Source organism: Tauraco erythrolophus, chromosome 8, assembly GCF_009769465.1.
Source record: "Tauraco erythrolophus isolate bTauEry1 chromosome 8, bTauEry1.pri, whole genome shotgun sequence".
Taxonomy (NCBI): Eukaryota; Metazoa; Chordata; class Aves; order Musophagiformes; family Musophagidae; genus Tauraco; species Tauraco erythrolophus.
This window is the reverse complement of record NC_141472.1, coordinates 20,594,782-20,607,234: the sequence shown is the minus strand read 5'-3', so window position 1 is coordinate 20,607,234 and position 12,453 is coordinate 20,594,782. Positions and strand designations below refer to the sequence as shown.

Genomic DNA, 12,453 nt, shown 5'->3' with positions numbered 1-12,453 from the left:
GACCTCTAACCTAACCCTTTAGTTCAGTAAGTTAAGCAACTTTCTCAGAAGACAAGAGCATTTTTTTTAATACAACGGTGATTAAAACTAGCAGTGACCAGGATCACACAAACAATTTGAAAGAAAGCAGAAAACAAGTTAAGATGATGCTGGCATTATCATGTCAACAGCTGTGATGTTTTCCACCATAGTTAACAGCAATGGGTTAGCAGATGTGTCTACAAGACATTTTATATAGCAACAACAGAATAGTCATGAAGTTCAAATTAGCTTACAAAAAATGGAAAAAAGCTTTTAGAGCTATGGGAAATGCATATGACCACTTACAAACTGCAAACCATTTATGCTCTGCAGATTCTCAAGTTGTTTCAAAATGAGCAAATAACTTAATGGGCATTAATCTTTTCAGGTATTAGCAAACTACTTCTAAATCTTCTTGTTACTTCTAAAGCAAATTACTTCTCAAAATCCACTCGAGTCAAGAAAAAAAACAAAACTAAAACTTTGTGACAAGGTGTTGACTAAAAGCACCTTCATATGGTCTGTGCAAATTTCAACACCATCATCAACAGTGGCAGACACAGAACCACACTGAAATGCTGCAAATCTCTCATTTGCAAAAGACCAGAAACCACATACCATAGTCAGAGATCTCCAACTTGATGCCTTCAAAATAAAGAACTGGAACACTACTTAATTTCCATCAAACACTTTAAATTACCAGCGTATTTCATTAGCACTACGCTAAGATTAACATACCAGTTCAGTATTTTACTGACAGCGAGTCTAATGGAAAACACTCAAATCCATAGCTTTGGTAACGACGAGAAGGGTGTGACTTACGCTACCAAGTCTGCGTAAGCATACAGTGCCAGTCTATAAGGCCGTAAAAAGCTTTCTTTTATGGTAAGTGCTCTTCCACATGAGATTCAAATCTAAAGACATAAATTCTGTGGACTACCTTAAGATGCCTTTTTCAAAGACCTACCATTGCAGCGCTGCTCACAGACAGAAGCAACCACATCGGTGTGAACGAGTGCCTGAGGTGACCTGGCCAGAGACGCCCTAGCTAACCCAGTAAAGAAACCTTCTCTGAACAGCATTACGTTTCTGAAGTCTCTATTGCCCACAGCCCAAACTGAGCTTTATTTTTATTAGTGAGACAGCTTGCTGATAAATGTATTTGGTTTTCCAAATATTGAAATATTCGACAGCATGACATCTGTCAAATCTGTAACAGCAGAAAACTTCACTAGCATCAGAAAATCATTCTTCTCTTCTTATCCTGATGTCTGGTATGGCAGCTATGGCCCAAACAGAAAAACCTGTAGTTAAAAGAAATCTGTGGACCATTGTCTCTGCTTAGAGCAATGGGCTTAGGTAGAACAAAACACATTTTCAACTTTTTTTTTAGTGCTATCTCACTTCCATTCAACTGCAGATAACACAACACATAGTTTAATATTAGCAGATGTGCTGCCTCACTTAAAATGAACTCCCTAATTTGGGAAGAGATGATCTCATTAGTTTGTCTTAGTATGCAACATCAGTATTTCTGGAAGCGTGGTGAACCTAAAAGCCAAAGATCTGATCCTGGTTTTGTTTTCAATCTTCCTCTAACACTTCCCAAGAAAAAATATTGCTTTTAAGTAAACTAATTTCACAATACAAGATCTGGATAAAATATTCTTCTTGATCAGGGTAAAGTTCAAAGTATCACTAAGCCTGTTGGGCGTAATAAATTAGGAACTCATGTCATTAATACCTTTGTTATGTGCTTAGAAACAGGCATAAATAGAACATGATACCCAGAAGAGTGAGTTTTAGAAAAATACAAAAATATTTACAACATTGCATAAGTTACTTAAATTCAGGAACACAATATGTTGACTTTTGGATTTAAACTTCACTAGGCCCATGAAAAGAAGGACCCATCCTCAGGAAGACAGATGCTGTGTACTGCAAGCTGATGCTGCTGAATGCAGTAGAAAGAACATGAATATAAGTTCATTGTGAGTAAACAAACTTTGAAAACGTCATAGTTTGTCCCACTACTATTTTCTTAGCAAGCTATTTTTTTTTTTAATTACCCGTACATAAACTGAAATGGAAACAGCAAACCCTTAAGTTTAACACACTACCACCAAGAGTAACGCACATTCTCAAGACAGAAAAAAGTAATTTTATTAACGCATTGACCCCCTAACCCCTTTTGCCTGACACAACCGAAAAGCTAATACATACCTCAGAAGAAACAGCAGTAACTTCCCAGTCAGAATAGTTATAATTCTTTGCTTGTTGATACGTAAGTCAACAGCAAGGTAAAAAAAGGCCACTCTTTAAAGCACTTCTCCATTGTCATTTTAAACGGCATTTTAGGAAAAACAAAGGTGCCGTTAGAAACTTTGCCCATGCTCCCCTCTCATCATTCTGGAAGGATTAACTTCCTGGCCAGCCATCAGAAGAATTCACACTTTCTCTACAAAGATGCCACATTAGAGCAAGTCACATACCTTCATATGCAGATGGACCACTCTATCACCCACCAGGGTCAACCTCATTTGCTAGACAATGGAAAGAAACCCCCAGCACATTTATTTCACAATTGACTAATACAGAGCAACAGACCTTTGAAGACCAGCATCCTGGTTTCCAGGATATTTTCTCACCTTCACCTTGGTTATCACAAAGTTAACATTTCAAGGAAAATAAAGTAATCCCCACTCTTGGCAGTCCCTTTCCTAGGCCTAAATCTCTATTTCATCATAGAAAGATGAATTTGGAGAAAAGCAAAGGCACAAACTAGTCACACTTGCCTAGGCTCTGAAGAACAAAGCATAAACATTATGAAATTAAATAAACAGAAAACACTGCAAGCAATGGGAGAAAAACACCATATATCTCGAGTGGTTTAGTCCTTTTAAATGTAGGCAGCTTAACTGGATTGTTCTTTTTTTTTTTTTTCCCCTCCTCTAAACATATTAATTTCCATTTCTTAAGATTCGTTAGTCAGCATTAGCATAATGTCACTGAGCCTCAAATGATCATCAGGAACAGGTGGCATTAACTGATCATTCGTACAAATCAGTGCAACACCAATCCACCATAAAGCATGTCACAGGAATTTATAATGTGAAACAGACTACCAAATCCGGAAGTATCTCTGTATTTTACGCATCAGTGTAATACTTGAGCAAGGATTTTTTTTTTGCCTCACTTAGAAATACAGCAGCAGCGTTTTGGCATTAACGTACTACCTTCACTTGTACAAGCAACAAAGAGCACGAGGCTCACCGGGCCAAAGAAAGCACAGTTTTGTGGTCCAGTGGTTAGGGTATTTACTCAGGAACAAGACACTTGTGCATCCACAGGGTTATGCATTTTGAAGGGGGAGGCCTATTTCTCACCAACTTTGTTTCAAACTTCTGTCCAAAAGTTATTTAAACAGGCAAGAGGAGTTTCTTTACCCGATCTCTTCATCCAATATAGCAGTATTGAACAGTACAATGCAACCGGTTACCTTTTTTCTTTTATAATACACACACACAGTATCTGCAACTTGTTGTGCATACAGTTTTTTTTGCCAAAATTTGAGGGGAAGAGGCATACATTTATTTCTCGAGTTTCCACAAGTAATTGTTTAGTTGAGAAACCTTGCAGGCAGCATACACCTGAAGCTTTGACTTAGATTGACACAGCATAATCAAAATGCTCTTTCTCTCCCTGGGTTTTTATTATTCTAGGTTTCCACAATGTACTTCTCTAATGAAAACAACACTCCAATAATTTCTCTGCCGTATTTACTACAGTTTACTGAAATCTGTCATATCCACCAGGAAACCCTGGATAGCCATATTACAGCTTCAACTAAGTTCAAAATGCAGCAATTTTCCAGTAAGCCTAGCTGATAATTCTCATAACACACTTGCTTTTTATTAATTTCTTGAATAGTTCAAGAAATTTCTCTTAACTCAAAAGGCTACCTGATCCTAGGTCCCACATATCAAAAAGGCCAGATTCTTCAGTATTAGGGAAAAACATGCAGCTCCTCTTTTCTCCTGCCATCAAGTCAAACATGGTACTCATCTCCTGCTTCCAGCACTGGCTGGAACAGGCTTCCAGCACAGGCCTTTAACAGTTGTTATTTGAAATCTGTTAGAAAAAGGAAACTTTTTCCTTCCCGAAAATTCACATAACTTAAGTAGGAGTCATCCATTAAGAGTTCGCAAATGATCTGAAGTAAAAGCAGCAACATAGAAGGAGAACATGTATATTGTGACAACTTCTTAGAAAGCCATTCAACTCTCAGTCTGTCCTCACTACTATTTTGGTTCATTTCCAAACATGCCCTCCCTCTTCCAGGGGACTGTACTCCCTATTACAGCTTCTGCAGTCCATCTTGCAGGTAGTTTTTGACCAATGTCAGCCAAATACCTCACAGGGTGATTAAAGGAATCTGCTTCTGAAGAACTAGGTACTGCAGATGAACTCTGATCATTTCTATGCAAGAACAATTTCATTAATAGCATTTTATTCATGGTATTGACAAATAGGACTTGAACTTAACAGCACATGAACCAGAAGTGAAAAATCTGCTAATTAAGTTTCATTTACATGTACTATAAAAAGGTAAAAGATTCAATATGGATTAAGACACATACTCAGTGTCCTGTGTATATCAAATGCCTGCATTCTCAAGCTATTCAGGAAGTTATTACACCAACAAAATACAATTAATTAAATTTTGCCTTCTCCCACCAGGCAGAAAAGATGGCTCAAGTCACCACTACTTAAGGTCTTTCTTTCACTGCCGGCATATTACTCATCTGCAATGCTAGAACAAGCATCACAGCCAAGTTGATTTACACAGGCTCAGAACTAACTGAAGAGCAGGCAAAGGCAGTAAAGAGGCACATTAACAACAGGATACACTTGCCAATTTTCAGTTGTTTTCTGTAAAAAATGGGGTTCTCTTATAGATGCTGATATACCAGTAACATCCAGCTAAGTTATTCGTGTTTCACTCTGGAATTACAGGTGGTTTTCATTTACGTGGATGCTCCTTTTAAACCTAGGGGAAGTCTCACATAATGTCATTCAAAAAGTCCCCCTGCTGATCTGTTTTCTAAGTAGTACTTTCCACCAACTGATTACATAATTTTGACTTCAAAACTTTTATCAAGTATGTGAGTATGCTACCCTACAGAAAGTTCAAGAGTTAAGTAATGTTTTACTTAACATTACACAGGATTTTCATGACCTAGACAACAATGGAAATTATTCAGGTTTAGCTCAGTAACCATCGTTTGAGCACTAAAGATCCGAATGCATGAATTTTAATGATCTACAACAGAATAAACCAAAGCAATTTGCTGACAAAAAGGACAGGGATCCTGAAGGATGCTGGACTGTGCTAGAGCTGAAGAAGAGTAGTTCACTTTACACATTATCCTTCTGTGAGATAACCAGGATTGCTTTAAAATCGAAGTTTGAAAAAGACACCCAAGATAGATTAAAACCCATCTAAGTTAAATAGAAACGTTTGTGGTTGCAATAAGTACAGTGTTATGTGAACACATACGTGTAAGGCAACGTACCCGCTTACGGGTGCGAACAAACAAGGAATTAAATGAATACTGATAACTTGAGAAAGGATGAACCAAACTACACTTACATTTTACTCACTCCTGTTTATAATCTCATTTGATTTTAACCAGAGGAAGAAGCAGAAACATAGACTTTAAAAATCACTTTTTTAATTAATGTTTTCACACAGGTTGATTACTATCAGCCAATACCGGCCTTCAATTTTAACTATTTACAATTAAAACATATCTTAGGGTTACAGTGATTCTACCTGAGTATTATAGTTCAATCACACAGCTTAAAAAAGAAAGAATGCAAATAATTACAGAGAGGAGATTATTTGAGGCACAAAATTAAAAAAAAAAAAAAAAAGAGGAAATAGCAGTTTCCACCAGACCTCACTCAAAATCATTCTGAGGCTTGAATCAAACGTCACTACTGAGACACAGCACCTGGTCAGGCACAGCTGTGGTAGTAGGCAGCACCATACAGCCCGAGCGTGGTGGGTACATATGCTCGGAGGCTTTCAAGATATTGCGAGTTATGACACAAATCACTTGTCCAAATGACATCAGACACACTTAGACTAAAGAAATATTTTTAGGCTTAAGGTGATTAAGTAGCATCTCAATGAAATTTAGAACAAAAAAGCACAAGCATTATTAAAGCTTTTATTAAGTTACTAGAATTTCTCTAGTGTGCTACACACACAGTTCTTCTGTAAGAAACCCATCACTTCTAAACACAAAATGTCCTGTTCAAACATTAACTGCAGTTAACAGATCAACTGCTTCTGGCTTCCAAGTCCCAATTTTCAAGGCAGGAGCTATCTGCTGAGAAGAACATCTCTTCCATTTTAGAATTAGCGGATCTCATCCTCTGCTACCTGCTTAAGATTCATGGTGAGGGGAGGGCAGAAATACACCTTTTTCCTTTAGTTCCTGCTGAAGTGAATCAGTTCAAAGAAAATATTCTCTTTCCAATTGCTAAACTGGAACTAATTAAAAAATTAGTCTGTCAAATCTTGCCTGAAAGTAGACACGTTGCAAAACTCGCCTGAAAATACCCATGGGCGAACAGGGGTAGGAAGACAATAAAATAAAGAGCCAACAGTCTTTCCTTTCTGAAAAGGCTATGTGTTGGCACAATGTAACAAATAGGAGTTTTCACTGAAAATTGTATAAAATTTAAAACAAACAAGTAGTTTAAATACATAAATTAAGTTAGTAACAGGATATAAACTAAGACCTTAAAATAACAAGCATTCAGAATTAACTTTAATATATTAAGGTCTCATCTTTTTTTAATATCCACAATTTCATTCACACTAGAAAGTGAGCCACAGGTAACACTAAAGCTCCAGGAAATTTGCTCATCTAATTTATTCGGCAGTGACATAGCAATTTTTGCTGGAAGTTCTTGGAGTCCACCTTCTGTGTACAGTCTACATCACTGAACTTATTTATTGTAAACAGTCATATACATCATCCACTGCTGCAGAAAGAAAAAAAAGCACAGGCTCTAAGTTCTGGCAGCGTACCTTAATCTATTAAGTACAGATCTACCTTCACATAATAGTCTCTAAACTGTCGCCTACATGATTTCATTTACAAACACTTACATTTCCAATTAAGTAATACCAGTTGGCTTCCAGCATGGGCTAGCAAGCAACTGCACACCACTCCCATCCATGCTGATGCTTTTTTCTTTTGGAGATAGGAACAGATTTTCAAGCAACAAACGGTACCTGAAGAGCCTAACTCTTCCTCCTGTGGCAGAATGGCCACAAACTCATATGAGCAATAGCCTGGCAATAGAGCCCGTCTCTTTGCAGCAGCAGCAGTAATCCCAGCTCAGCGTGACAGACAGCAACTGCCAGCCTGGCCCAGTCCCACTCCTTCCTTCCCTCGCTCACAGTAGGCATCAAGACAACATCACTTTGGCCCGTCATACATTATTTTAGCTAAGACAAAGTCCCCTTTTTTTTTTCCGCCCTCACCTCCCAACAATGACTGCAATTATGTGATGACTAAGTGTAACATATGGGAAATAAAAACCCAAATGCTTTAGATTTTATAAGACAAAATCTTGAGGATAGACAAAAGCCTAATTTAAGTAGAACTCACTGTTTACAAAACATTCTTTGTGCACAGATTGATTACATCTACTAATCCAAACAAGTAGAAAATTAACACAGAACGTACCACAAAGATGAAGAACAAAATCAAGACTACACAAGAGAAATTTAGGAATTTAAACTACAATTCAGTTGTGCATCTTAATGACCACAGCTTTCTCTTCCTGAGCTAGTCTCAGACAGACAAGCACAAACAGCCCAAGGAAGAGTGACCTTAGTTTACTGTGCTACTGAATTATCACTGCTTTATTACTTGTATAGTGAAATAGTGGAATCATACAAGCAGCATAAGTGAACTCAGGAGCTATGACTATCTGCTAATCCCCACATCCATTGATTTTAAGTAACAAATACTCTCTTAAAGTCAAAAGACCATTCAAATGAAAGCTGATTTACTATTTATATCCATCTTATTACGCAATTCAGTATATTTACTGAATACAGATTCAGTTAATATACTACTTTCATTAATATTTAAGGGTGATTTTTTTCCAGAGAGAGAGTTTGCAAGTTGGAGAACATGCATACCAGTATTTACAATCTTAGCACTCCTTGTAAGGACAGATAGCCAAAGGCAGGATGAGGGGAGAGGTAATAATCTCTTTGTCACTTCAACTATTAATTTAGAAGTAGCTAGTCATAACTAAGAGAGAAGAAAAAGGTATTACTGATGCGGCCAACGCAGCAATAACACTACAATTTAGAACGAATTTGTCAACAAAACTTAAAGCCGCACCATTATCTCTGCACAATGAACAAAGTTGTGTGTCAAATTCAGCAGAGTTTTGTCTTATGATCCATAGAGTAACAAGTATGCTTAATGCTCACTTGAGCAGGAAAAACAAGGTAACATGTTATAACGATCCACTTAAACAAACAGCTCCATATTAATGCATTTTCAGTATTTGAAAAGTGCACAGGAATTACAGACAGAAGCAACTTGTTTGAACTTGAAAATTAAGCTAACAAATGAATTTTTTATCAGTGACTAATCAATCTTTTTTAACTGTGGGTGTGATTTGACTCTAAAACTGAGGGCCAACTGTTGCACAAAAGCACAGAGGTCTAGGCTAATTTGCCCTAAGATTTATGTACACTCGCTTTATTCAAGGTACCTCTGCAAGTAGCTGCAAACCGAAATTAACAAGCCGTAAGTGTCTATTTAAGTTTCTGTCTTCTGAAAGCACCTTAAGTTCTGCTGTTCAAGCAAAAATTCTGTTCCCACACTGAACATATAGGGCAGATTACAGAAATGGTTAACACCAAAAACCATTGATGTGACAAAATTAATACATCCCTAGAATAAGAAAACAATTAGAGAGACATATTGTAGGAATATCCCTGAATATACCAGGTTACAAGTAGGAGAGCCTATAAAAAGGGGAGGAAAAAAGGAAAGTCAGGGAAAAAAGGCTGCTCATAAAACTTACCATCAAAAGACTGAGGACACAGGTACATTGATAGACATTTGTTTGGCTACTACAGCATAAAAAAATATTCTGAACAATACAAAATACCGGGTGGAAATTTTACAAGTGAGTAATCCCATGACACATTAGCTATGTTCACTACTGTTCATTTTCCAAATCTCTTCAGATCATCCTCCAAGTCACCTGGGAGCCACTACCTTCAAAGACAGGAACACCAAGCACCAAACGGTGCTGAGCAACAACTAGCAGCTCCTGGATTTCTCATTCTCATACCATGAAGGTCATATTGGGGGGGAGGTATAATCCAGGTATATATACATAATTTCACATTCTAAAACGGATGTAAGTAAAGGCTTAAAGACACTATAGTTGCATTAAACTTCTATGAAAACTTTGGGTTCAGTAATACTAATTCGGTAGCTTAACTGAAGAAAAATATTAAGAAACTGAGTTACCTTGGAGGTTTGTGGTACTGGCATAGGAAGTCAAATCTGTCATCTGGCACAGGTACTCGACTCTCATTTGGATCAATAGTACAGAAAGGAAAGTTTTCTGCTGCTGCTTGACTCTTTGTTAACACATTGAAAAATGTCGATTTCCTATAAATGAAATACACACATTCTTAAAGAAGTTCAAATTAGAAGCATTTAAAAGGGCTGGATAGAAACACATCTTATTCCAACCTAAAAGCAATACTGAACTTTCCCTTTGCTTCAACAAGTGACCATTGCCCTGATTCTAGCGCAAGACACTTTCAAATATGCACACGGAGCGTCCCATGGAACCTCAATGATGTTTACCTCTCTTTCCTGCCCTTGAAAATTCCCTTAAGTGACTATATTGCACATGTCAGTCAGCAAAGACATTTTAAGTCAAAAGCAAAGCACAGCTTTACTGGCCACCACTCATTTTCCTCAAGCACAAAGAAAGAAACTGGTAAGGATGTTTGAAACTTATTCTGCCAAGACTCACCAGCTCTTTCCACAACTGTACTGTTTCTTCAGATTTATTTACATTTTAACATGACGTCAGTATCTAAGTGATAAAAGTCGATAATCAAAAGAGAAAAAAGAGGCACAGAAAGCAAAACACACCAGTTAATCAATTACAAGTAATCTTTTGTGCATATGATCTAGACAGCTCTACCTTACCAAACATTTTTCATCCTTGTTAAATGTCAATGGAAAAAAACCTGCAAGTGGTATCAAGGAAAAAAGAATATTTTCAAACCAAGCAGCAGATTATCTTATTAGCTAGCATTTATTAAACCAAAAGAGAAAAATTATTGAGTTATTGCTAAGAGAAAGTTCAACTCCTCAATCTTCTACCATAAATATTCTGGATTTTTTTTTTTTTTTTTTTTTAATTTCACATAACTTCTCAGCCACTGGAAAAAAAAAAATCTGAAAGCTGCCTTGCATACAGCCAAAATGCTAAAAAGTCAGTCATGGTTTTCTTTGAAAGCTACATCAGAACCTAACTGCAAATACTATTTGCCCCATGTTATATACAATGTTACTGCTAATTATTTGCTTTCTGGTGTGCAACTTATCTACACCCTGAAAAATAAAATAAGTTATAATGAAAAGACAAGAAAGTAGTACTTACAGTTCTGAGACACGCTCAAAGACTTTTCCTCTAATTTTTTAAAGATTTAAAGTTTGAGAATGCTGAGAACTTCTTTTAGTAATTATAACACAAATTAATATCAATAGTTTCACACAGATATCCTCCAGGTAATCCATCATCCCTTTTAAGTGCCTTAAGTATAACTCCTTTGAGAAGCCTTAACAACTACCAATGAGAAGCATGACAGAAAATGATTCATCTTCCATCACCTCTCCCAAACTGTAACTTACAAAACTTTTCCATCACAAATGGAATAAGTTTCAAGAATCGAAGTCTTCTTCACTGCTAATGACACTTAAGGTATCATTAACTCCTTCCTGCACATATCATCTCCTCAAAAATAATATGACATGAAAGGAATTTGTATGCACATGCATGTGTGCATATGTATTTGCATAAAAACACGCAACAACAGTGGAAGTAAGCAAATGCAAAATCACAGAACGGTTAGGGTTGGAAGGGACTTCAAAGATCATCTAGTTCCAACACCCCTGCCATGGGCAGGGAAACCCTCCACTACACCAGGTTGCCCAAAGCCTCATCCAAAGACGTAGTATTTTATAAGACAGCAATTGCTAAGACTTTTTTTCTTTCCATTTTTCACTACTACTCGTCCACACTTGTAATTACCAGCCTCACGCTACCTGAGTGTCTTACATGGCTCCACCTATAAGTAGTCCAAGCTGAAGATGACCAAAACGACACGGATTGTATCCCTCAGCTCGTATACGAACCTACAGGAAACCACCTTCACCCAGCAACTGTGTCAGGTCACTCCACCTGGAGCAGCAACAAACTCCGGCAGAGCGAGGAGCCCCGGCCCGGCCCGCCCCGCCGCCGGCCCCCAGCCCCGCGCTCCCCTGACCACCTACCCAACGTTCGGCAGCCCGACGATCCCGATCTTCAGGGACGTCCCAAACCTCCCGATGATCGGGTGCGACTTAACCCCTTCGCCTCCCTTTTTCGGGGGCATCTGAAAGCACAGAGCAGAGCACGCTGAACGCCCCCGCCACAGCTCCGCGTCCCGCCGCGCACCCTTCCACCTCACCGAGAGACGCTCCCAGCAGAGCGCAGCGCCCGGAGCCTCCGCCTGGAAAAGGCCGCGGAGAAAACACCTTCCCCCACCCCGCGCTGCCAGCCGGAGGCGCGGCGCCTCCCAGGCCTCGGCAGCCCCTCAGCCCCGTCCCGGCGGCTCCCCTACCGCACTCCCCCTCCCCACAGCCCGGCGGAGCGACGTGAGGCCTGAGGGGGGAGAGACAGAGACGGAGCGCGGGCGGGCGGGCTCGCCTCACCTCAGCTGACGGAGCCGCGCTGCGCGGGCCCCGCCTGAGAGGAAGAGGCTCGAGCGGCCCCTCGCACGCGGACACGCCGGCGGAACAGGCGGGGCCGAAGCCGCCCATTGGTCGGGAGCGTCGCGAGGGGAAAGGTCGGCCCGCGCCGCCCTCCATTTCCTCTTCCCTCCCTCCTTTAACCCCTCCGAAGCCGTGCCTCGGCATCCGTAGTCAAAAAAAAAGGTGATGGGGCAAAAACTCCACCAAACTGAGGCTACCCGAGGTGCGAAACCAGTCCGAGGGATCCGTGTGGAAAAGCAGCGTCCTCCTAGGGTTCCTCGCCCTCTCCTGCCGCAGGGGTAGGAGGAGGTCTTCCCTGGCTGGGTTATCTCCAGGTGAC

The 12,453-nt window shown here is 39.5% G+C and overlaps 1 protein-coding gene across 2 annotated transcripts in view; it reads right to left on the bottom strand.

The window, feature by feature from the left end:
* OLA1 (Obg like ATPase 1) overlaps window positions 1-12,122 on the bottom strand; it is a 104,666-nt gene extending 92,544 nt beyond the window's left edge. The window contains exons 1-3 of one of the 2 annotated variants that reach the window (XM_086615542.1): window positions 12,075-12,122; window positions 11,655-11,755; window positions 9,609-9,752 (exon numbers count right to left, since the gene is read on the bottom strand). In XM_086615542.1, coding sequence (XP_086471668.1) covers window positions 9,609-9,752; window positions 11,655-11,755 — 245 coding nt within the window. In that variant the 5' untranslated portion in view covers window positions 12,075-12,122. Of the gene's footprint in view, window positions 1-9,608; window positions 9,753-10,304; window positions 10,346-11,654; window positions 11,756-12,074 lie in introns of those variants that run through there. The other variant, XM_086615543.1, reaches the window with a different exon arrangement.
* Between the last annotated feature and the right edge of the window lie 331 nt (window positions 12,123-12,453).